The following is a 24537-nucleotide window of genomic DNA, read 5'->3' as shown; positions in this document are numbered from 1 at the left end:
AAATCAGCCAAAGGACTTACTTGTATGACCGCAAATAGACTGATTACTAAGTGAGTACACAATTGAAAACGTTGGAAGCAGTCAGCAATGGTATCGCCACATGAGAACTTACAATAGATCTATTATGTAGACTTCTGGACTGTGTGTATCTTCAGTGCATGCAGAGCAGTTCATCATATCCTTTAAAGCCCCCCTTCTCCGCTCCTTCAAACACATGAGGGATTAAATGAGAAAAACTGTCAAAAAAGCACTAATAGCAACAGAAATAGTGATGATACCAATCATGGTAAAGTTACACATGCCCGTTGCGTGATCTGATGGTCAAAGCTGCGGACTCAACGGGCCTTCCCTTGCTACATCTCTCCTGACGTAGTCAGTTGGCTTGAACATCAAGCGTTTCCGGGGTCAGCTGTCAAGACCTTGCCAGGTCTGTCAAGTGTCAAGTACACATACGGTTAGAACTGACGTTTACGTAGAAGAAGATCGATAAGCTTAGTGGTGCAAGCTAGTAGATGACAGGTTTCGAAGAAACTTTGTCAAGGCTTCGATGTTTATCACATGTCTTGAAATGCCTCAAGACCTATCTTCGTCATTGCATGTAATTATGGAATGCTTCTGCGACTTACACGAGCACTATGCACTCCCCAAACCCACGATACCATCATGCAAACTACATCCCATATTCAGCCCTTCGTCTCCTCCTTCGCAAAAGCCGTCCTCTTCATCAAACTCTTCTCATCCTCGCCAGCCTCAAACCTCTTAACCATCTCCTCAGGATCAAACCTGGGCCCCCTCGGATCCTCCCCAAACTCTGCACTCGTCATATATGCAACAGCATCCTCCTTGGTCTCAAACACATCCACTTGCGTCTCAATCTTGCCGCCGTCCGGGTCGCGGTAGTACATACTCGTCGACATGCCGTGGTTGACGCACCATATAGGCTCAATGCCCAGGTCCCTACGAGCTTTGTAGGACTGCAGCAGGTCGCCGAGAGAGTCGAATGTCAGGGCGAAGTGATCCATACCGACGGTGTTGTCTTGTCGCGGGACGGCGGTGGGGTCGTTGAGGATGGCGAGGCGGTGGTGTTCGTGGTCCCATGTGAGGAAGGTGATGAGGGGGCTTGAGGCGGTGATTTTTGCGTCGAGGAAGGTTTGGTAGAAGGAGACTAGCTTTTCGGGGTTGGCGGTGCGGAGGACGAGGTGGGCCAGTTCGGAGGGTCTGCAGACTCCGGTGGAGGCTTTTATCGCCATGTCGTCTTGGTTTGCTATGTATCTGTACGGTGGAGTGGAGATGATGTGGTGATGTGTGGAGGATCTGCGGGTGGATGGTCTGGGGAAAGGGAAAGCGAGATTTGCTGTGGGGTAGCTCGATATTTAGATTCTACTTTACCTTGGGCTGAGAGTCTAAGAAACATCCGCAGGTACTTGTTGATCGTCATTCCTCTGTGGAACGTAATCAGTCTCGTGGTTCGCTCAGTATGGCTCCAAGTCTGCTTACGAAAAGCATCTCCGAGTGGCTTGTTGCGTCCAATATTCAGTGTCACAACAGTCCGTGGACGGGTGCGCCACTTCGGAGTTTTGGCGTCAAAGGCCGTTGCCGTTGGACGAGTCGGCTGGACGAGGACCCGGACCGGACGTCCGCCCGTAGTCGTACAGCATCTCTCTGGACCAATGAGATGCTCGGCATTGTGTCATGTCCTACGAGTGCGACTCGGGGCGTTTTCCAGATGGAATGATGGGATGCTTTTTGGACAAAGATTGGGAGGGGAAGGACATCGGGACCGAGCTTTTGCTTCTCGGCGGTGAAAGGCGCCCCGATTGTCCGTCAGCCTATGGCGGCGGGGTAGGGAAAGTGTCCGCCTGTACTCACGCTGTAGCTGACACCAATGATGCCACTCTTACGATCCTGAAGAAAGCAAGTCTGGAGTGAGGGCGTAAGTGTTGGTCACCTTGCTAATTGTGGCAAGCATCCACCCGATTTGAATGCTGTAGACTGTGATTCGGCGGTCAGTGGGGGTGTCGGCGGGGCTCACGGGCATTGGCAAGGGCCCGGGGAGAGCCACTAACGGAGCCACGGGGCATTTCGTAGCAGGTCCACCGCGCCGTACGGGGCAGAAAGCCGACTTCAGAGGTCTCATGCCGACCATAGTGCACCACACAGTACCACGCCGGAGTACTCTGCTGCCACGCGGAACAAGAAGTGGAAGACGAGCATTCTGGGCCTCGATATCAGCGGGGCATTTGACCACGTCAAACGCAGCAATGATCAAAATTTTGGTCCAGTAGGGATTGCCTGCATGGGCTCTCCAGTTTGTCTGGTCGTTTCTCTCCAACCGCAGTACCCAAGCCACACTTCTTGGATTCATTTCAGAAAAGTTCTTCATCAACGTTGGCATTCCTCAGGGCAGTCCGTTATCCCCGATTCTGTTTGCTTTCTTCACGGCCTCGATGCTGGAGATTTTCAACGACAACCGATCATCCAGCAAGATGAGCATCAGCCTCTCGTACGTTGACGATACGTACATCATGGTTACTACCGATCATTGGGAGGAGAGTTGCCGACTGCTCGCCCAATTACAACAGCGAGCTACCTTATGCGTAATGCGACACCCCGCGGCATTCTGTTGAATCCCGCAAAGGAACAGGTCATGCACTTCCGCAAGCCCAACACTCACGAGCCACCCTGCGAACTCATTCCAGACATACCCAACATCACGCCGAATAGTCTGGTAAAAGAGACTGATCCGGACGGTCTCATCATTCTTGGTGTGGCCGCTGACCATCAGCTCAACTGGAAGCGTCACATTGCACGAGTAAGTCTTTTGAGCCAATTCCGTGAGCAAACCTTTTCGTCTAACATTCTCTTGTAGATCAAGGAAAATGTACGTGCCAGAATGGAATGGATCAAGCGCATGTCAAAGTCCATCTGGGGCCCGAGTCTCGAAAGGATGAGGGAGCTCTACCTGAGCAGCGTGCGCCCCATCATCTCATACGCTTGTCCAGTCTGGTTCGTTCTCGGTAACTCGGCATCCAGGTTGTATCAGACCAAGCAGAAGCTCATCCACGAGCTTCGTTCTCTTCAGAGCGAATGTCTCGCTTTCGTCGCCGGCGCTTTCAGGAGGACGTCGAGTCTCATGCTACACAAGGAGTTGTTTGTTATGCCAATTGCCGTCTACCTCCACCAGCTCGCCATGGCGCACTTCGCATTCCTAGCCTCGCATCCCTACAGGGCCTCTTACGTCCACGCAAAGGTCCTCGCAGGGAATACCCTCCCGGAGCAACCTGTCACCCAGTACATCAAACAACAGGCCAGGTTGCTCAGTGCCAGCTTGTGGCGGGCGTACCTCTCTGAGCATACCAGGTCCAAGACGGCGCACCGCGGCCTGAGTGGCAAGCCTGTCGCCTTGTCTTCTCCGTGGGGCCCGAACAACTTCAGGCGATACAGGGGTCTTTCGCGTGCCCAGTCCACCATTTTCTTCCAGTGCAGAACTGGCTTCATTGGACTGAACTCATACCTCCATCCGAGAAAGGTATTGTCTGCTTTTCCCCCCTCTCCCCAATCTATCCCTCAACTCATCGCTGACGTGGTCATCAGCTCGCCGAGACGAGCATGTGTCCTTGCGGCTTGGCAAAGCACACAGTCGAGCACCTCTTTCTCGATTGCCCGTTGCTCGTCAAGGAGAGGCGAAACCTACCGATCAGATATTTCGCTAACATCGACCCGCTCTAGGCCAAGAGAAGGAAGGATGATCAGGCTTCTGTCAGGGAGTGTCGCCAACACGGGTCGCTGTACAAGGCGAATATGGTGGCTCACGGAATGCTCAACACATTTTGGGTCCGAAAAGTCTCCATCGCGAAGCTTCTCAACGACTTTCCTTACGAGGCCTCCATGTGGGCCATTCACAACTTTGGTCTCGGCCAGTTCGAGTGGACGGACGTGCACATGCTCAACGGCCCGTCCATCAAACATCCTGATCTCCTCTTCGCAGGAACGTAGTGATTAAAGCAATTTATTCTACTATGAGTACGTCGTTTTCATTCTCGTCCTCCTCCCCCCCCCCCCCTCTCCAATGTTTCGATATGCTGATCCCTCGCTCTCTCACAAGGAGATCTTGGCGCTGAAGAAGCCCCCCTCAACTTCAGCCCGCCTACCATTCAGTAAGTGATGGATCTTTGTCCTATGACAGGGATTTGCATGCTAACATCTGCCGTCTCTAGAACTCCCACTTTACGAAGGTCTTCTCTATGGCCTCCTTAACTTCGCCGAGGTAGTCTTGTGTCGCGTCGCCGTCGTAAGTCTGCCCAATCACATAGGCCATCTCACCAACAAGACATTTACTGATCATTGGACACAGGACGAAATATTGGAAGTGCTGTGCTTCTATCGGCGTGTAGTTGTTCCGCTTGAAGCTACGGTGGTGTCGTTTGAACTCGCCCCTTAAGACATTGAGGTCTTGTCGACCTTCAGCACCTCGTTCGATAGAGAGTAGGAAGATGGCTACTCGACAAAGGAGTGAGTGATCCACATGCTGTCCATGCGACAATGCCACTTAATACCTATACTCATCTCTTGCTGTAGCCGCCACGGTGATGAGCGCATCCTTTTCAGTACTGAGGTCTGGGCTGATGCTGAGCACAAAGTGCTCTAATTCGGTTTTGTATTTTCGGGCTGTTGAGAGTGGTTTATGTCGCTTGTTGGTGGATATGTTGATCGTTGTGAGTACTGGTTCATCTGAAGCTGGCTGTACCTGTCCTAACAGATGCATCTTAGCTGGTCATCATCATCTTGATACAGGAGACGTGATCCATCTTTGCGTTGTGTAGAGTGGTTGGAAGGATTAATTGTCAAGCTTGGGCAAGGTATGTTCATTCCAAACCTCGGGTTAGGATCGTTCTTCACTCAGCTGACACACTTGTGTTGCCCTGCATTGCAGGTCACAGTTCCTCATTTTAAGTACTAGGCAACTGATGCCATAGAGGTATCTTTCTGTCTAAGTTTTCCTCATCTTGAGGCCATTGAGGGTAAGTTGAGCTCATAGTGGCCTATACCCTGTTCACAGTCAATGCTGACCAATGACCGACCACCCTCAGTTGACTGAGAGCCTGGATGAAGAAGAGGTTATTCAACAACCCTGAGATCTCGAGGTTTATCTCAAAACAACCGTGTCCACAGCGTTGAGTAGACGCTGCAATAGTGTGACTATTCGATATGTAATTGTGTGGATTTTTTTTTCTTTTTAGCCCATTGATTTAAAGGGGCGGAGGCGCAGACGTACATAATATTACTAATCCATATTGCCGGGAAAATGAGTGCCAACCTTGATGATGTGAATGCGGAAATGCTGAAAGCTAGTACCTTGCCAGCTCACTTACACTGAATACATGGCCCCTGTTGGTTGAACTCACGCACTTCAACTATTTCCACCTTCCGCGTGAACCTTGGGCGGCCTCAGTTACTAGTGGTAACCTCGCGGGTGTGTAGCATCGGATGACTCAGATACACCGCGATTGAGTTCAGCCATAGTTCAGTCCCCCCACCTTAGCATGTACCTGTTCGAGACATTATGGTGTATAAGACTCCACCACGCCCCGCCCGGACTGGAGAGCTTCCAATGTTAACTGCTTCCTCATCCTCCCTCAACATCCTCGCCAGCTTCGACCTGCACAGAGCTCACCGCGACGCCTCATCTTCAACCTCACTGCTGAAAAGATGGCTTCTGAATCGACTTTTCTTTCCCTCCCCCGTGAGGTGAGAGAAGAAATTTATGGCCATTACGTCAGGACAGACTGCGGATACGTATGTAACTCGGAGACCCTAATCGCAAGAACGCTAAACATCAACAGCTCTGGCAGCACTGACGGCAACCTTGGTATCATCGTGGGCGTACTCAAAAGGGCCGACGGTCTTCCGATTGATCTCGGGCTGTCGCTCACCTGCAAGCTTGTAGCCGACGAGGTGAGAGGACTTGCTCTGCGCGAGAACACCATTACATTTTCAACCGCTACTTCCAGAGAGCTGCGTATTCTTGCCCTCCACTTCGACATCTTGGTCAAAGCAGTCGACTCGAGCCAAGAGTATCTTTTTCATCGAGCAGGGTACACCATGCCAAAGATTGCCCGTGAGAGACTGAAACTGGCTTACCCACAGCTTGCTCCTTTGCTTGAAGATTCAAGGGAAGAATATGACCTGGCTGATACATTGACACGACGCGGACCTTTCGGCGAGTCACCGTCACGGTATCGGGCATTCTGCAAAGAGGCATTGGCAGCGTCGTCTATCCCCGATGTCGCTGACATTTCCGAGAGGCACTATGCTTGGGCGGATCCCACGAGAGCGGGCCTCGACAGCGAGCCGCACGATGCCCCTCGAATCGCCAAATGTTCCGTCCAACACTGGGCTATCCCCTGCGAATAAGTATTGAACGACTTGGCAAGCGGTCTGGATATTGACACCGACAGTCGGCTCGCCGGCGCAATGACGACAAAGGATCGTTCCACCTATCGCTTTTCTGCCGCTGCAGCGGCAGTCTGTTTCCTGCAATCGATGCCTGAGGAGCTGCGTGAACATCTGCGACGGATCATCCTCGACGAGGACCGCGAGGCAGTAGCCAAACCACAGTGTCACGCGCTTGGCCTCATCCCCTATTGCAAGCAGAACCCCGGCCTCCGGATCGAGCGCCGGGTCAACTTGTGGCGGAACGCCTTACTACCAGACTCGAACTTCAACACCCCGGATACTCGTCGCCAGGCCAAATACCGGAACATGACCCGACGCGAGCCGGTACCATGGGGTCTGGAGGCGAAGCAGGTCACCGCCAATGTGGCGCAGTGGGTCATGGAAGCCCTCGCTCTCGCCCCGGCGGGGATGCCACCTACATCCTTCACTCTAGTTCTTGACGGCCAGCCGGTGCCTCAGCTGTGCACAGAAATATTCCAGACGACGATCCAGCGAGACGTCGCATGGCAGGTTGCCTGGTTTGCATTGGTGGACCAGGGTACCGTCCCTCCAGCGGAGTTGTTCCTGACCCGGTCTGTAGTGTTCAACAAGCTCCGAGTCGCCCGCAGAACCGGATACTTTTACCGGGGATTTCCTCGTGCCATGAGGGATATCATATAAGGGACATCGATTGTGAGGTGCAACTTTGACCCGGGCGAGCTGTGGAACGTCGACCGGATCGTGCAAGATCACCGGGATTGGACTCCACAGCAGTGGCAGGAGGCGTGGGCTGACCACGAGCCAAAGACGTGGTTTCCCGTGGCGCCGCTTCCGTGCTTTCAAGCTCTGCTCGAGGAGGATCTGGTGCCGCGATGTGGCAAGAAGGAGAAGTTGTCGAGGTCGCGGCGGTCGAGAGGGACTACTCACGACGGTGGTCATGTCGCGCCCGCGCCTCGTTGACAAGACGTAGGCTATTGGGGAAACCTGTTTCTCGGGTGGTGGGTTCACTGAAACCACCTATGGATTGAAGGCATTTAAGGAGAATCTAGGACTTCGTCTGGTGCTTGATGCAGTCATGAGTGTGGATTAAGTTGGTGCTGTAGTTTCGTCGACTGCTGAGGGATCGCCGTCCTGCGGTCAAAGGTCTCGGATTCGAATCTCAACGTCATGATGGATGTCTAGGTTATCCGATTACATGACAGTAAAGTTATGCTGTATGTAGTAAATTAGAGATTGTCGCTCAGAGCAGCTGTATAATAACTTGTCCTTCAGAGTGTATGGTTCTAATCGAAACGAAATTTGGGCGTAAGATGAGTTGAAACTTCAATTTCACAAACTTTTCTTGCATCAAGATGCGAGCCGCTGGAAGATTGCTGCCTACCTGGAGAATGCGGCTGCCAGAGCTCACGTACAGGTGCTACCTACAGCAGCATCACTCCCATCAAACTCGATCCACGGAGATTGTCTCTGCGGCTGACCTTCGTCATCCTCTGTCCACCAAAATTCTGTCTTCTTCTGGATACCTGATTTTAGCGGGATATCACTATCCGAGCTCCTCGTCTCCGACCCTCTTCGACGAGGTGATCTAATCATCGTCGAAGGCAAGTCGAAGCGGTCGCCTCGCAGCTTGCTACTGAGATACCCAGACTGCAAGGGGTCACATCTGTCAGTTGTCGCTGGAAGTGTCTGCTGCGTTCTACCATTGTTGAAGAAGTGGACGTAGATGGACCTTGAAAGAGCGAGGTTTGCGGCGATGATACCCAAGAACAGTTCGAGGTTTGACCAAATACCCGCGATACAGTATGCCCCTGATAAATATTTGTCAATCTTTATATGAAATTCTGCCTTAACTCGTTGAAAATAGTAAAGGGGGGGAGGGGACGCACAGCTCAAGTCGGAGGTGGAGATTCCGAGTGAAGCTGCTCTGGCAACTCCAAACCCAGTCGCCCTAGAATTTAAAGAGATTATGAGGTGATCTGGTGTATTGATACAACCTGACAGACGCTTGAGAGCAACTCACACAAGGCCCAGTCCCATCAAGCAGGAGACTGATATCTTCGTCCGTCGAGGGATCTTCACGTCCCAAATCACCACAAGGGGAAGTAATGAACAGATGAGGTCCGTCAAGACCGAGTATGCTACCAACTCTAATCAGTGATGAGACCCCGAGGCTTCCGAAATATCTTGATCATACCAATCGTCGCATAGATGAAGTATATGCGGATGTGTGTTGGCCAGCACACGGCTGACTTGCCCCTCCAGAACCCAACGGGCTGACACTCGGCTATCAAAATGATCACGACCCCGAAATTCGTAATGAGGACACCGGCCATGATGACGTGCAGCACGCCCTTTAGCAACTTGGTGTCTTTGATGCGAAGGATCAAGAGACAGATTGACACCTTCAAAAACGCCACAGAGATGAAGAGCAGCATCTGTCCCCACCAGCCATACATGTTGATCATCATGTAGTCATGATCACTGAGATAGACTCGATGTCTGCCGTTTCCGTGTTTCCACTGCAAGACGACGAAGGCGAACCGTGTGATTGCCGTTGCTCCTGCGAGAGCAATGGTCAAGTCGTCCCAGCCGAGCTTCCGGTTCGCTGCTCGCACCCATAGTCGGAGGCCGGTCGTGATGACGAGGAGGATTGTCAGGGCGAGGGCGAGAGAAAAGGAGATCGGACCGACGTCCTCATTCGGTGGTGGTGAATCATCTCGAGGGACGACGCCCATCGTCGTAGATAGCTGCTGTATGGAGAAATCCGTTTATGCAAGTGGTATCGTCGAGATCTTGTTTTAAGATCAGTGGCACGCCGTCGTGGCGTGTCTGAGAACACACATGACGGAGGAAGATGCCGCCATCTCAGCAATGGCCAGATGCCAGTCATATAAGTCAGTTTTGTCGGACAATAGCTTTGCACTATTTGGGCATTTTGTTTCAAACAAGCCCACCGCAGAACCCATCAAACAGTCCGTCTGCATATTTCAAGGAATCTGCAAAAATCTGTGGCGCCCGGATGGTGGCTCTTCGGATTCCTCCCCGATATTGCTTGACCACTCGGCCGACGATGTGACTCAGACATGCAGAATCGACATTAGACTTCCCGTGCCTGGTCCTGTGAATGCAAAGGGATAGCAGCAGGATAGCCGTCTGGAATGCGGAACCCGCTCCGCTCCGGTGCAGATTCAACTTCTCGAGACCTGGGAGTCAAGGGAGTGTTTGCGCGGTGTTGATTACACCCTAGCTCCCGCCTCTTTGGGTTTATGACTCGCATCCCCACACTTTTGGCTGGGCACTATGCAAGAGAAAAGAAGGTAATCGCAAGACTCGGATCATCAGAGACGAGTTGACTCCTTGTACAGAGATATCCTTTTTCTAGGCCTAGGGTCGCGCTAGTCTTGTGATGGAAGATGCCGATGTTTCTCAAACTGTGAAGGCTGCTAGTACATGCTGAGAGCTGGGAATGAAGCTTCACTTATGGAGCAATGTTGAGTGTTGCCTAAGAACATTGCCTCTTGGAAGTCAAATATTCATATTCTCCCAAGCACGCACCAACAAACGTGGTCTCATTCGATGTCAAGACACCCGGTCTTGAGTCCAGTCAGCTTGGAAGTCCGATAGCGAGCCCTTCCTGGGTAGTAGGGGATAAGATCCTGGACATGGTGCATAGGATTCGTCCCATGTACTGTCGAGATTGTCCATATCAATCCCCTAGTCCGTCTCCAGCATTGCCTCAGTAGAGGATATTGTCCCTAACGTGCTAAACAATGGTGTTTGTTCGGACAGAAATATCTCAACGCCTCAGCGTGAGGTCAGAACATGAAAAACAGCGCGACTGCAGTTCCGACAGTACTCCGTAAATTCGAATGAGATGGCAGAAGCAAGTGAATGATCTAGTCTTTTCCATCACCATAGTGACCTGCCAGTCTTGTCTGTGCTTACTTGGTTGCGGCGGGTAGAGTCTTCAGCAAAGCCCATCAACCCCTTTACCGCGCCATCTTGGCGCCTTCTCGTGCAACCCACACACCCCTTGTCCCTGTAAGCGAACATTAAGCTAGCGGTAGACCGTCTTCACACAGATGCCGCTGTCGCTCCTGGTGTGGAGATTCGTATTGGAGTGGGCGGGGGGCACGACCGGGGTAAACTGCCGACTCCCTGCTGCAAAGTCCGAGGAACCCCGCCCACCTCGCAACAACTAGGACAGACTGCAGAGCCAAGGCGTTAGGACGATGCAAATTCAACGGTTCATGGTACTCTGCGAATAAAGTAGGTAAGATCAAGGTTGCCGGCGCCATTGAATGTCCCTCCGAGGGTTCTCTAGTGTTAGAAGCTCAGCCGTTTTCACCCCGCCCAGGAGCGGATAGAGCTTTTACCCTCCAAGCCACCCACCCACGTCTTCTCGGGCGGTTCATCTAATCGTCTTCCATGCCGCGCTGGGTCTGCAAGGGTAGATTTCCCGTCTACCAGAACGCCCGGCTGTGTTGTGCCCTAACTCAATTCCATGGGTCGTCTGAAATGACTTAATTACTTTATCCCGCGTTCTGCGAAGCCACATGAATCACCAAGGGCCCCAAGGTCCTCTCATATAAAAGCATGCCATAATCTTGATCCAAAGCATCCATCAAGCGTCTAAGCCCTTGTATACAAGTAGGTCTGATTCAATAGGACTCCCAAGTGGGGTTGAGCATCCCGATCGCCGTCGAGACACACTTCCCAGCGACGTTCGTGCCACCGCCCAGGCCGGCAAAGTATGCCTCTTCCAGCCCTATGCGCCATCTAAACCTGTTTATCCGCGTGGCTCGCTTGATTCAGATCAAACTCTTGATTATTATTTCAAAGGTACCTCGCACGAAGATCTCGATATACCAAAATGTTACCTGTCGCCTCGATCCTGGCCCTGTTCGTGGCAGCGGCGTCAGCATCTCCTGGTCAGCCGACTGACGAGGCCTTTGACTACGTTTGTGCTCTCTGGCCAATTAGATCCGCCTAGAATTATGATGTGAACTAACTGATGACCCTACAGATTATCGTAGGCGGAGGGACTGCTGGAGTCGCGCTGTCAACCCGTCTGAGCCAGGGGCTGCAGAACGCGACAGTCCTGGTCATCGAAGCAGGTCCATCAGGGCTCGGCGATGAGCGCATTGAGATTCCGGGTCGGAGAGGTTCGACGTTTGGGAGCCAGTACGACTGGAATCTCACTACTGTGCCGCAGGAGGGATCGAATGGTCGTGTCTGGGTTCAGACCAGAGGGCACGTTTTGGGTGGGAGCTCCGCGCTCAACCTCTTCTCATACGATAGGGCGTCCGCTCACGAGTATGACGGATGGGAAGAGCTTGGCAACCCAGGGTGGAATTGAAAATCGATGCGATCCGCCATGATGAAGTCTGAGAACTTCACCTCGGCCAGAACCCAGTACTACACGGGGAGCGAGGGCGTTGGCAATGCCGGACCTATCAAGGCTCTGATCAACCGGCTCATCCCCAGACACCAAGCCCCGCTGTTCCCGGTCATGAACAGCTTGGGCATCGAAACGAACCTTGAATCATTGAACGGCAACGTTCTGGGTGTCCTGTACTCGCCCAACAGCATCGAGCCGACACACTATAATCGATCTTACAGCGCAAACTCCTACCTGCCCTTAGCCGGTCCAAACCACTTCGTTTTGACAGATTCAAAGGTCGCCAAAGTCAATTTGGAGACTACCTGCCATGGCAGTCTGCGTGCTACTGGCGTGACTCTTGTCGACGGAACCGCCCTATCTGCTCGCCGCGAGGTTATTGTCTCCGGTGGAGGTCTACTGAGCCCTTCTATTCTCGAGAACTCCGGCATTGGCAAGGCAGATGTTCTCTCTGCCGCTGGTATTGATCAGATTATTGACCTTCCAGGAGTAGGTGAAAACCTTCAGGATCATATCCGCATTCAGAGCTCGTACGAGCTGAAGAGCAACTACACTGGATACGACCGTCTCAAGTACGACACAACCTATGCTGCCGAGCAGCTTCAGCTCTGGCGGGAAGGCAAGACTTCAATGTACGGATACTCTGGTAGTGGATACACGTTCACCAACTGGAATCAAGCTCTCGGTGACGATGGAGAAGCAGCGCTTACTGCCCTTGCTCAGACGGCGATTGGGGATACTAACAACCCGGTCGAGAAGAGAAAACTTCAATGGCTCAACGATACGACGGTACCCCAACTGGAAATCCTGTTTAGCGACGGATATACCGGCGTCAAGGGGTATCCTGCTTCAGGAAGTCTAGGTTACGGCAAAGACTACTTCACGCTCATCGCGGCCGTTATGCACCCACTGAGCCGAGGGCATGTCCACGTCAACCCTGCCGACCCCTTGGCACCACCTCTCATCGACCCGAAGTATCTTTCAAACGAGTACGACTTGCAAGCAGCCATCCAAGCCATCAAAAAGTGTCGTCAGGTTGCTCTCACCGAACCTCTCAGATCCACATGGGTTTCGGAGTACGAGCCAGGCTTGAACACCACGACTGACGCGCAGTGGCGGGACTTTGCTCTCAAGACCACCTTGTCCATCTATCACCCAGTTGGTACTTGCGCAATGCTCCCGAAAGAAGACGGCGGCGTCGTTGATCCGTCACTCAAGGTCTACGGGACGGAAAATCTCAGAGTCGTAGACGCGAGTATCATACCTGTCCTGATCTCAGCGCATATTCAGACTGCGGTATATGGAATTGCGGAGAGAGCTGCTGATATCATTATTGAGGCTGCGAAAAAGTGACGAGAGGTCTAAACCAGTAGTCACAGCCATAGATTCTCCAGAATATGCTGAGCAGTAATGGCGTTGATATTTTCTATGTAGCGTCCGATGGTTTGTCTTGTCTCGTGTACACACTTCGCTATCCAAAGCTCTTTGTAGTGCAAAATTATCTTCAGTACATGTAATGCTATCTACTTTCTTGTCGCAGCAAACTCCTTGAGCCAGGCTTGTACGAACTCCACCTCGAAGCTCTGGGCCTCTTTGACAGGCAACGGTGGCAGATCAGCCGTTGTCTCGTTCTTGAAAATGCCATTCTCGTCCCAGTGGTGAACTGCTCCGCCCGTGATGACCAAGTTGGGCTCCTCGGTAGTCGACTCTGGCCGCGGAAGCCCGATCTTGTTAGGAGTCGCAGATCGCCAGGGGTCAGATTCGCCATCAATGATGGCTACGCGAGGGTAACTGAAGTTATAACCACCGTACTTGTTGATGGCTTCAACGTCAGGTAGCGAGGTGATGTTGAAAGCCTTGCGACAGATGACTGTGGAATATTCGATGTCAATCAGGCGTGAGATCAAAGGTAGCTGGTCTTCCGGAACGCCGGAGCCGGTCTGAAGGTAGCCCCATCTACACACAAGTGTCAGAGTTTGGTCAAAATAATTCTTCGTTCGATCACTTACTGCGAACAATACTGGTAGGCCCACAGACGCCAGGACGCGCTGAGATCATCCGCCGCATACGCATCGTCACTTCCGGGTCCGAAGCATTCGTCTTGGTTCTCCGAGTCGCACCAGGACGATGTGTAGTTGACGTAGCCAATGTAGTTCTTGAGTCGAGGGGCCAGCTCCGTGACTTCTGACTCATAGCCGCCAATCTCAAGTAGATACCGAGCACTGGAGTCAAGGCTGTCCGTCGCGGGCCACACGAGATCGTCAGAGGTCATGTTGCCGCAGTAGAGAAGGAAATCGTCGCTGTCAAGGGCTGGGTCCCAGTTTCGACCCTGTAGCCCTGCGATGCCGCCCCCAATCGCGCTCGCAAAGTCGACGCTCGCAGTCACGTTAGGGAGTCCGAAGGCAGTCTTCAATGTCACGATGTCCTCCTCAGTCGTGTTGCCCTTCTGCATCAGGATGTTGTCCACCATGTGCATCAGTTTCTGCGTCGTCTCTGCGCATCCCTCGGGGGCGAAACGTCTCGCGGCTTCATAGTATTCCCAAAAGTCAACCACGGCGGCAGTGACGCCAGAAGAAGAGATCGCGCCCCAAAAGACTTCAGGGTACAGTTTGCGCAGAAACGCGACGAATGCGCCGGCATACGAGCCTCCGTACACGATCCACGGTGTTTCCGGTGCCGTCAAGTTTACTCCTGCCAGTTTGCCGGGGAAGACAATGTTCTTAGCAAAGTAAGCAGTGTCCGCCAAGGCTTGGTCCGTCGTAAGGAATCGCAGGTTTTCCGTGCTGAAGTCTGGGGTGGGATAGCTGCGGCCATAGTACCGATGTTCCAAGATGACGCCGACTCCGTTGGTTGCTTCCGCCAGGATGGCAACGATGCCCTTTTGCAAGAAAGGCAAGCGGCCCGCGCCGCTGGTTTCACCCGCTGTCAGGGCGATGACAGGGCCTCCAGGCTTGTAAAACCGGTCGTCGTACCAGTATCGCAGAGGAAAGCTGCCATTCGAGTGCGGCTCGTACATTGAGTCATTGTGGAAGTGGTCAATGGGAACCGAAAAGTTGAAAGGCCGGTAGAGAGTGGACGGATCCGGCGCGCCGGGGGCGCTGTCGTTGGCGAATAATCGGACGAGTTTGGGGCCTGCAGCTCCTTCGGCAGCGGGTTCGAGCTCGGGTTGGAGATGGAACTCCCTCCACATCTGAGCCGGGCTAAGTTGCGGTCCCAGAGCTGCGGTGACCCGGATCAAGCCGAGGAAGCCAACTGTCAGCCAAGACGGCGCCATCGTGTCCGTTTGGCCTTGAAGTGAGAAAGAAGACCAACTTGGAATGAAGGCAGCTGCAGACCGTACAGAACTCGCGCCAACAAGTCGCGCCCCCGGCCATATTTGTGCTGTCCGTGTCGATGCCGATCATCGCAATCTCAGTCCGTGGGTGCCGCAGCGTCGTACGAGGGGTCCAGGGACTCGATTGCGTCTTTGCGTGTCCGAATGCTACCTACCTGATCGGTCCTGGCGCCTCATTCGACGATACGAACTCGTTATTCAAAGTTCGATGTTCGACCTTCCCGAAAAGCACAAACTTCGATCTGAGATGGGGCTGGCCAAGGCCTGTCCCCCGTCTTGTTGGACGTCATGGATTATGAACCCGCTCGGCAGACTTTAAAGAGGATCTGCAATCAAACGCTATCATGACAGCTGCTTTGTCTCGACAGCGTTGTAGTCTTTAGACTTTGAAATGTTTAATTCGGGATGAACCAACAAAGCTTGCATGCGCTACGGGTTGATTGCAGAACGTACTTAATACCCTGCGCCGTATTTGCAGGCTTAGAGGCGGGGCAAAACCAGGTCAACTTGAACCGTGTCAGCCCTGTTTAAGCTCGCTGATTATGTATCCAATGCGGCTGGGTTAGTAAACAGCACCTATCGTAGACGCTTGGGAAACAGAACCGTCGCCAGCCTTTGTGCCCACAGCTGCTGCATGGACTCAACGATGCGAAACTAACTCATTAACACAGATGGTCGCAGCAAGCGTACGAAGCACCAGTTGCTTTTTTGTAATTTTCCATTGATAACCTGCTAGATAAAGGTGCAAGTAGTCGCACCCGCGCATCTAATCAAACGCTACAACTGTGCCATGTAGTTCAAGATTGCTCCCAGTGGACATTTCTATGAAGGGCTATCCGCGCGGATATGCAAATTACGTCCCGACCCTGATATCTCCAGAACTATTGCGCAGTCAATGGCTGCGGAAATACAAGTCAAGTATCAAAGCTTATGAGAGCCTTTTGAGCGCTCTAGAAAGCCTGATTCTCCTCGTCGCGGCCTGATGCCTGGTTCTCCTCTCTGCCTGATACCACCATGTCCGTCACTGGTCCTTTGCTAGATTCGGCATTGCGGACACGGCGATAATGGATAGCTAGGCCTATCAACCCGACCCATATCGCCAACTCTGATCCATATATAACGATTCCATAGATTTTGAGTGTCTTCTGAAATAGCACAGAGAGAAGCGATGCAACATCCCCGCTCAGATCCAATGTAGCGAACTTGAGTGACAAGCCCGCGTCCGATCGAGTCTTCAACATCTGAAGGTAATGTCGGAGTACACCACCAGCAAGAAGTATCGCAGCTACAATAGCCATGAGAATTGATGGCCAAGTGTGCCCGCGTTCGCGTGCCAATCTGAGTGCGTAAACAAGGCCAACCTCGGCACCGGCCAGAACAATGGCTATGCCGGTGACGCTAGCCACTATTTTCCGTGTGCCCCATTTGTCGCCATAATATTTGCACTGAAACCAGGTCCAAAGACTGAGGAAGATCAAGATATTGGGCTGTATCTGGAGAGCAATATTAAAATCGTCGGCGATGTTGTACACGCCGAGGGGGACCCCAGCGACAGCCCATGAGAGGAAAAACGTCGACGAAAGGGACTGGGTGTCGTGCCGCCGCCAGTTCTTCCAAATTTGAGGTAAGAGCTTGAACGAGTTTTAGTAAAGATGATTTGAAAAGACTACAAACAGAAAAGTTGCTTCCTACCTGAAGCGACCAAAGCACTGCCCCAAGGGTGCCGAATACGTTGGCAGCAGCGGGACTGTCCATGGTCTTCTTGGATATTGGGCTCGTGGAAAGGATTGGACACTCTAGATTGCTAAAATTTTATCATCTCTTAATCTGTGTTGCAATATCAAAACTTGTCTGGTTTGACGGAAAGTACAACGCATTTATATGCGAACAACACCATTCCGACAGTGAAGGGGTTGTGATCTCGAACTGACCAATCACATCGTTGATCTGAAAGATGACCTCGAATCAGCCAATCATATGCTTTAACTAGTGAGAGCCGAGATCGGGTCCAGACAGGCTATTGACTGAGCCAAGACAAATCTCGACGTCAAACCTCTCTTCATCTTTTTCCCATGGCCTGGAACCATCATCATCAACCTTCCTGTCGATGGCCTCTCAAACCAACGACAACATCGATTCTGCCCGATGGCTTCTCGTCTCTCGTCGCGACCTCTCTGCTAATTCGTCTTTCTTCTATGGTGTCAAATCAACCCAAATCTTCTGCCGGCCTACGTGCCCCGGTCGTGTCGCTCGACGAGGCAACATCATCTTCTTCGACGACCTGCAGCATGCCTCGCAATCCGGATATCGGCCCTGCAAGCGGTGCGAGCCATGTAATGACGACTGGAGCCGGGACAGCAGCGGTCGCAAGATTGCACAGCATGCGCATGCTATGATTGTAGCCGCCGAGGCCCACAGCCTCAAGTGGACCGTAGGGGGCCTGGCGCGGAAGCTGGGTGTGGCAAGCGCGCATCTCCACCGGCAGTTTAAGAAATGGTTTCTCATGACTCCCAAGGCTTTTGCGGAATCTCTTGGAAGGCCAGAGAGAAGCCTGATGGGGTATTCGGGACTCGACAGACAAGTTCCGTCCTCAGACTACAGGTTACCAGAGACGTTTACAGACCTCGGAGAATACTTCCCTCCGGACGACCTCGTGAGCAACCTCTTGACTTGGTCTGCGGATGATGTCGACTCATTTGAAGCCCTGGGCCCTACTATAGATACGGGATCTTGAGTGAAGTAGTATGTATAAAGACTAAGGGTTGCATACTTATGAACTGAATATTAATAAAACCTTCCCACAGGATTAGCTTTGATCAAGAATCAGATGCTGTAGGCTGAAGCGTTCCTTTTAAAGAACAAGAAATCACTTAGATTTCTACATTTCTTGCTACATCCCCAAACGCGCCGACCTGGTTTACGGCCAGCTAGTCTCGGTGAGGTGTGTGCTGACAATAGTTGAGGCTGCAATACTAGTTACAGTAAGGTATCGTGACTATGATAGCTTGTTGGAAGCCATGTCTCTAAGTCGTTCGCGAGGGCAAGCATTCGGTCGTCGGTGATGATCTTACTAAGAGAGTTCCCAACAAACGCTTGGGATACTATACCTTTAGCTGAAATAGCAATATAATATAAATCCGATAACGAGGCTCGACCCCAAAGTTCAACAGCTAGATACGGGTATGAATGGTTTGTATGCTACCCACAATGCAATCCATCTCTAAGTAGTACACCCACTGTGAGTAGGAATACGGTCTTTCATGCACCGGAATACTCGCTTCCCTCTTCTCAAGAGCATAAACGTGAAGAGACTGATGCTGAGACAGAACCGCGAGTAGGAGTGTTTCGAACTTCCAGACAAAAGCATTATCGGCAGATCACCAAGTTTAGTTTTGCAGTGGATAAAAGGTGGTATAATAGGTATAGAAGATAGCAAAGGCTTGCGATTGGGTGGCCCGTATTCAACAGCCGCCGTAAAGCGGCCCCAAAACATAAAACCTCGCCAACCATGCAAAAAATAGGTGACACGACCCAGCTGTTTCCGTGTCCTTGTATCATTAAATCTTTACTCCCCGACAGAACACAGCGCCACAACTATCTCGCTCTCTGGATCACGTAATTTGATTGACATCGTAAGCTGGTTGAAGCGTTTAGACGTCCTGGACGTTGACAACATCGCCGTAGCGGTCGACAGCGACCTCCTTCTTCTGGATGGAAGCCTTGACTGGCTTGTCGGCAGCGAAGATGTGATCGAGTTCCTCGAGCTGTTTCAAATGAGTCAGCACATGCCTCGAAAAGGTCACTAGGCTTAGGCAGGATACTTACAGTGCGACCCTTGGTCTCGGGAATGAAGACGTAGATGACAGCGGTCTGGACTGCGTCCCAGATGGTGAAGATGATGTAAGTCTTCCAGGCAATCTTCTCCATGGAGACGGGCCAGGCGAACTGGTTCAGGAGGCCGGCGGCGTTGACAGCCAAGTTGGAGAAGGCCATACCCTTGGCGCGCATCTCGAAGGAGAGCACCTCGACGGGGTAAAGAGCCTGAAGGGGCGTGATACCGACCGAGTAGACGGAACCGAAGATGAAGATCATGGCCAAGCAAGCCTGGGACGCAGCCGGGTTGTTGAAGATGGGGGCACCACTGTCCGTCTCGCCGATCTGAGACTTGGACAAAATACCTGAGGCGACAGTCATGCCGAGCCAAACAATTGTGCAAGCGGTGAAAGAGAAGAGCAGTAGGGGACGACGACCGACTCTATCAACGAGCAAAGCACCAAAGATGGCGCACAGGAACTGCTGGCAAGAGTTGATGAGGGTGATGTTGGCTTGCTGGATGGGGTGGGTATAGCCGGCGGTGTCGAGAACGGATCCGAGGAAGTACGACAGCACAGCGTTGCCGGCCCACTGACCGAAGATTGAGATACAGACGTTGCAGGAGAGACGGTAGACGGAAGCGCGGTTGCGGAACAGCGCACGGTAGTCCCACCAGCGCTTGTCGGCGCCGTCCATGTTGAGGAGTTCTTCATACTCGTGTAGCTGGAGCTTGACCCATGGAGAGTCGGGGTTGCCATTTCCGTGGTACTTTGCGAGTACTTCGGCAGCCTTCTCCTTCTTATTGTTGACGAATAGCCATCTGGGAGACTCTGGCATAAACATGCAGAAGATGACAATGAGTCCGGAAAACAGAGCCTGAAGCCAGGTGATGAGACGCCACGAGGCATCGCCCTCGATGTCCAGGGCTCCGCGGGCTGCACCAGAAGCAATAATAGCTCCAGAAAACCACAGGGTATTGTATAGCGCTCCAACGACTCCGCGGTAGGCCTTTATGAGTCGTTAATACGATATTCTTCACCTTGTTCGATGAGTGGAGGTTGTCACTTACTGGATGGTTGATCTCGACGACGTACATGGGTCCAGCGGATGCGGCGATGGAGACACCGAAACCGAGCAGGAACCGACCTCCCATGAATTGGCTAGTGCCATTGGCAGTTGCCTGGATGCAGGTACCGATAATGATGATGGCTGCACCGATGAACATGCCGATTCTGCGACCCCAGGTGTCGAGGGCGGGACCGACAAAGGGAAGAGCCACAACACCACCAATCTGGTACATGGAAGAGATAATACCAGCCCAAATACCGTCGTTCTTGGCGCCATAACGATCCTTGAAAGAAGGGTTCTGAAGCAGGTTGTTGATCAAGGAACCATCATAACCGTTCATGGTAGAACAGAAGAAACCGATGAGGGAGAAGGCGTAGATCATCAGCTGGGCTTTGGTCCAGGCACTAGGGGGCTCCTTGATCATGGCCTCGTTGAAGGCCTCGCTACCCCTGACGACCTTGGTCTGGATTTCCTTCTGCAACATCGAGACATGTTAGCTACTGCTTCCTAAGATCAATTGTATGGAGCTTGATGGTGAAGTTCACTGCGACTTGCCTTGTCGGAGTCATGGTCGTGGGCGTGGACAGTGTCCACGGTATCAATCTTCTCGGACATGTTGACTGTGTGCGGCACGCAGCCGAGGCGCAAGTTCCCTTTGTAGTTGGCTGAGAGGGAGTAAGCTGAGATGGCCGATCACCACAGACCGAGCTGTGTGTAATGGATCTTGGAGGCGGGAAAGTGGATGAGGGGAGGGTTGAGGATGGAGAGCTCGAGACAAAGCAGGCCAGGGATCGCGGGGGCACGCCGAGGTTTTATGATTTTCGGCCTTGGAAATCACCTGCGACGGGGATGAGGAGTAAGATTCCGATGGAGAGGAAGCGGTTCTTGGTAAGAACGAACCCCAACCTTCAATTGCCCATCAATTAGTTCGGCCGTTTCGAGCCTACCACCCTTGCATGGGGTGGAAGGACGGCCCATTCCCACATGGGACCGAAAAGGCGGCTGGACTAGGGCGAATGGTCCTTGGGTTTTGCTTGTACTGGCTGGGCAGATCGTTGGTTGCACCACCCTCGTTCACGCACCCCCCTACCGACCCCTTGTCCTTTCAGAATTCTCAGAGCAACACCTGCGGATGCTGGGTTGCCACTTGAGCGACGGGCCAGTCCACCAGCACCCGACTTTCGGGCAAAGGACATGCAAAGAGGTGTTGCCTCGATGGATTCCCCGGATCTCGCCTTGAGCTGTCAGATCAAGTTCACCATGTTCGTTTTCTAACCTTGAAGTATACGTCTGAGGACGTGACACTGCTTGGCGGGTACCAGCTACTCGTTTTCTCGGTCCCGTGATGGCTGCATCGCAATCAATGTGAATGAGGTGGGAGGCGTCCAGGCGGTTCGTTAAACAAACCTTGGGGGCGGCTTATGGTTCTGGCCTGTCTGTCTGCCTTAGTGCGGAGGGAAACCCCCAATTACTCTCCAACAATGCTTCGTCCGTGCCGAGTTCTGCTGGACGTGTATGCAGGGCATGGCGAAGGAACGCTAATGAAGGCGTGTCAACCTAGAAGCCCATCCCAGTAGACGAGACGAAACGGGCCGGCAGACGAGATAGGCCAGCTTGGCTAGTGTCTGGCGTTGACGACGTGCGCGTTGGGTTTCGATTATGGTCACCAACGTTGTCAGGCGGAGGAGCAGAAGCGTCAAGTCTATTGTCCTGGCAGGCCTCTTCTGCTTTCACCCTCCCCGGATCAGCGGGTCGACAGGCTCCGAACCCTTGCCAGGATGTTTGCGGATGCTGTGCTGCCTTGCTACCGGCTCGATGGGGCGCTGGAGAAAACGCCAAAAAAGGTTTTGCTGAATCTGGGGCAGAGTGTGTGGGCTTGTGGAGATGCTGGCCGTCTTGCCTCGAGTCGACCAGGTTGGTCTGTTGAGTCGAGCGTAAGGTGACCTATTCGGGATTTGCCCAGTTGTCTAATCGGAGATGTCATTGTTGTCGTAGGCGACAACTGCTTTCGAGATCGAATCATTGTGAGCCAATTCAGGTTCCTCGGTTGCCCAACAGCAGTACGGATAGTCCGTGGCGCGCCCGGGTCCCTGAGACCACGCAGCCGAAGACACACGAGCCCGTCGCACTTCAACGCGTTCTGTGGCGTCTGGGTTGGCTGGGGAGGATTAAGATGGGGAAGAAAAACTGGAGGGGAGATCTGGAGAAAGAGACGCCAAACCCAACTGGGTCACAATAGCTCAGAATGAGAGGATTCACAGTCGACTCCAGCCGGGCCGTCTTTCCATGTGGTCTGAGAGCAACACCTGTCAACTTTGATTTGCTGTTTCTGCAGACTGGAAATCATTAAAGCGACTGAGGACTGTGTCCTGGGGGGCACTGTCCTGGGCTTTGCTGAGTGCTCACCCACCCCCTGTCGTGGTTTCGCGCTCACGCCAGGGATGTATCTTACTAAGGACCGATACTCATTTCATGCCGGTACTTTGCAAGACAGCCAAAGTATTTCGCAATAGCGAAACGCCCCGACTTCTTACTCCGTACACGCTTGTTAGCAAACTCACCAGATGGGGCTACAGTCTTTGAACCAGACTACTGTGGAAAATCAGTCTAAACCAACCAAGCTCACGGACGTATGTATTCCCATCTTAGTGACTTCCCATAGTTCAGCATTCCTGGAAAAGAGGAAACGGCGGAAAGGATCATAATTGACTTGACAAATGCTCCATCTTCACTTTCTGGCGCCCTCCGAGTCTTCTCCCCATTCTCTCGACAGGACGCTATTCCTATCTGGTAGACGGGCCGCCTTCCTCCGCGCTAAAATCTTCCTCAATGTGGCAGCCCAGGCCGGGAAACGCCTCTAGACTCAGACTCGGAGCTAAAGCACCCAGTCCCTGCGATCGCCGGCCCACCCACCCTTGTCATCTTGGAGCCGTTCTATTCTCATATTGGACTTTGGATGTTGCGCCGTTGGCTCTGGATGGAGAAATTGGAGTATCATGCTTTCTGAACTCGACTCTAGGAAGCGGACGGATATGTACACGCTTGCCTCCGTACTCACGCACTCAAAGGACAACCATTCAGCGTCGGCTCCTTTGATGGGTCCTTCGCGGCTGCAAGCCACCGGCATTGGAATCCCATTCCTCCTTCTGAAATCTAGCGTATGGGAGCCGGTTTCTGCGTCTTCTTGATGATCCACACTGAGTGGTGGAATCATGACCCACGGCGATGAATGAGGCACATGGGCGCACGCGACCCATCGGTGCGGATCTCATGTGCCTATCATCCTGGTCTGCCAGTCAGTCCATTCTCCTCGCTAGTCCCCGAGTCTACTCATATCAGTCACTATGGCCAACCCCCAACCTTGATTCTGCATCAAGATGACTTTATTCGACGAATGGTCACACACTTCAGCCACAACTGCAGTGCGTATCCTCAAACTGGGCTCCTTGATGCGTTGAGCGGGCCGTGATCCAACGCCACTGTACAGTCTCTCAATAGCCTTGGGGTGAAGATTTACGGTCGGTGTGAGAAGCTTGCCTCTGATCTTTCACCAGGGTCACGGATCCGAAAGCCGCTGTCTATGCTGCGCCGCTGGTGAGTACTCTGGAGTCTAGAGCGCCGTCCGATCGGCCGGGTCGACCGTATCAGCGGCCTCGAACGTGTTCCGCGATCCACATTCATCAATGTGCCAATATATTCGCTATTCGGGGAAGCCTAGTGGACAATTTGTCTTGCGCTCATCTGACGGTAAGAATAGCAGGATCATTATCGCTGACATAGTCCGTGGTACCTCGATAGCATGCGAGCGTGTAGGTGGCCATGGCTGTACTCATGTGGATCTATTTCGAAGCAGTAAACATGATGGAATCGATAAGAGTCAGCTACCTCAGGATGGTAGATGGGCTATCGATAGCAACTCGAAGTCTTCAGCCGATGGTATTGCATCTCCATCTTGCCGGCAACACAAGCGGAATTATAAAAAGCGGTGCGTGAATCCTCGCGGACAGCTGATGCCCTGGGTCACACTGGCAGGATGCGTGATCAATCACTGATTTTGCTGATCCTTCAATGGCACTCGCAAGCGAGTTGAAACTGGACCCAGTGCGAGCTGGATTTCAAGTTTGCGACTCGGTGTAAGACATTCCATCTTTGTCATGGCAAGCAGTTGTGTCGTTTAATTACACCTTTTCAACTTGAGATTTATGCCAAGTAGACAAGAGCCCAGGCGGGAAAGTTGCCGCTGCAAGATCCGCACCGACAACCCGACACATCTCGGCGCCTCTGGGGTAGTGAGATGCCGTGACACGGCACAGCACCAATGAACAGACTGGGACGGAGAGTCAAAGGCAGCCCTAATAGCCGAATCGGAGACCAACAGAGAAAAGAGTCCCGATTGAGGTGCTGATACCTCACACCTGGTCATACCGAGTCCGTCTCGCTATGAACGAAAGTGTGAATATGCAGCTCCAGCACTGACTCTCCCATG

The 24537-nt window shown here is 52.5% G+C and overlaps 9 protein-coding genes across 9 annotated transcripts; 4 read left to right on the top strand and 5 right to left on the bottom strand.

The window, feature by feature from the left end:
- Positions 1–683: 683 nt before the first annotated feature.
- HER10_EVM0000735 (glyoxalase/Bleomycin resistance protein/Dioxygenase) lies at positions 684–1809 on the bottom strand (the record flags this gene model as incomplete). Its single annotated transcript, XM_035470504.1, has 1 exon — positions 684–1809. The coding sequence occupies exon 1, from the start codon at positions 1248–1250 to the stop codon at positions 684–686; it is 567 nt and encodes a 188-aa protein (XP_035336834.1). The 5' UTR covers positions 1251–1809.
- A 677-nt stretch (positions 1810–2486) lies between these two features.
- On the top strand, positions 2487–3996 carry HER10_EVM0001391 (uncharacterized protein; the record flags this gene model as incomplete). Its single annotated transcript, XM_035471139.1, has 5 exons — positions 2487–2553; positions 2583–2812; positions 2870–3529; positions 3595–3722; positions 3765–3996. The coding sequence occupies 5 exons, from the start codon at positions 2487–2489 to the stop codon at positions 3994–3996; spliced, it is 1317 nt and encodes a 438-aa protein (XP_035336890.1).
- A 1713-nt stretch (positions 3997–5709) lies between these two features.
- HER10_EVM0008923 (uncharacterized protein) lies at positions 5710–7116 on the top strand (the record flags this gene model as incomplete). Its single annotated transcript, XM_035478428.1, has 2 exons — positions 5710–6384; positions 6487–7116. The coding sequence occupies 2 exons, from the start codon at positions 5710–5712 to the stop codon at positions 7114–7116; spliced, it is 1305 nt and encodes a 434-aa protein (XP_035337492.1).
- A 723-nt stretch (positions 7117–7839) lies between these two features.
- On the bottom strand, positions 7840–9170 carry HER10_EVM0009860 (uncharacterized protein; the record flags this gene model as incomplete). Its single annotated transcript, XM_035479332.1, has 4 exons — positions 7840–8243; positions 8322–8383; positions 8456–8573; positions 8630–9170. The coding sequence occupies 4 exons, from the start codon at positions 9168–9170 to the stop codon at positions 7840–7842; spliced, it is 1125 nt and encodes a 374-aa protein (XP_035337577.1).
- Positions 9171–11308: 2138 nt separating this feature from the next.
- On the top strand, positions 11309–13189 carry HER10_EVM0011205 (choline dehydrogenase; the record flags this gene model as incomplete). The annotated part of the gene is made up of 3 exons (XM_035480642.1): positions 11309–11395; positions 11462–11784; positions 11845–13189. The coding sequence occupies 3 exons, from the start codon at positions 11309–11311 to the stop codon at positions 13187–13189; spliced, it is 1755 nt and encodes a 584-aa protein (XP_035337691.1).
- Positions 13190–13359: 170 nt separating this feature from the next.
- Positions 13360–15110, bottom strand: HER10_EVM0003816 (serine carboxypeptidase S28; the record flags this gene model as incomplete). The annotated part of the gene is made up of 2 exons (XM_035473480.1): positions 13360–13792; positions 13846–15110. The coding sequence occupies 2 exons, from the start codon at positions 15108–15110 to the stop codon at positions 13360–13362; spliced, it is 1698 nt and encodes a 565-aa protein (XP_035337083.1).
- Positions 15111–16120: 1010 nt separating this feature from the next.
- HER10_EVM0009206 (uncharacterized protein) lies at positions 16121–16925 on the bottom strand (the record flags this gene model as incomplete). The annotated part of the gene is made up of 3 exons (XM_035478700.1): positions 16121–16554; positions 16603–16801; positions 16863–16925. The coding sequence occupies 3 exons, from the start codon at positions 16923–16925 to the stop codon at positions 16121–16123; spliced, it is 696 nt and encodes a 231-aa protein (XP_035337519.1).
- Positions 16926–17257: 332 nt separating this feature from the next.
- HER10_EVM0007352 (uncharacterized protein) lies at positions 17258–17904 on the top strand (the record flags this gene model as incomplete). Its single annotated transcript, XM_035476911.1, has 1 exon — positions 17258–17904. The coding sequence occupies exon 1, from the start codon at positions 17278–17280 to the stop codon at positions 17902–17904; it is 627 nt and encodes a 208-aa protein (XP_035337355.1). The 5' UTR covers positions 17258–17277.
- Positions 17905–18580: 676 nt separating this feature from the next.
- Positions 18581–21391, bottom strand: HER10_EVM0001603 (uncharacterized protein). The gene is made up of 4 exons (XM_035471347.1): positions 20607–21391; positions 20053–20526; positions 18996–19991; positions 18581–18934 (listed from the first exon to the last, which is right to left on the bottom strand). Exons 1-4 carry the CDS (start codon positions 20664–20666, stop codon positions 18821–18823), a joined length of 1644 nt encoding a protein of 547 aa, XP_035336914.1. The 5' UTR covers positions 20667–21391; the 3' UTR covers positions 18581–18820.
- Between the last annotated feature and the right edge of the window lie 3146 nt (positions 21392–24537).

The sequence above is a fragment of the Colletotrichum scovillei genome (genome assembly GCF_011075155.1).
Source record: "Colletotrichum scovillei strain TJNH1 chromosome Unknown Contig00002, whole genome shotgun sequence".
Lineage (NCBI taxonomy): Eukaryota > Fungi > Ascomycota > Sordariomycetes > Glomerellales > Glomerellaceae > Colletotrichum > Colletotrichum scovillei.
Note: the sequence above shows the minus strand (reverse complement) of the source record. Positions and strands in the feature narration are given on the sequence as shown.

Coding starts and splice junctions, on each gene's coding strand:
- HER10_EVM0001603 (XM_035471347.1), bottom strand. CDS start 20,666: ATGTCCGAGAAGATTGATACCGTGGACACTGTCCACGCCCACGACCAT. Junction 19,992..20,052: donor TCGTCGAGATCAACCATCCA/GTAAGTGACAAC, acceptor CGACTCATAAAG/GCCTACCGCGGAGTCGTTGG. Junction 18,935..18,995: donor CCGAGACCAAGGGTCGCACT/GTAAGTATCCTG, acceptor CATTTGAAACAG/CTCGAGGAACTCGATCACAT.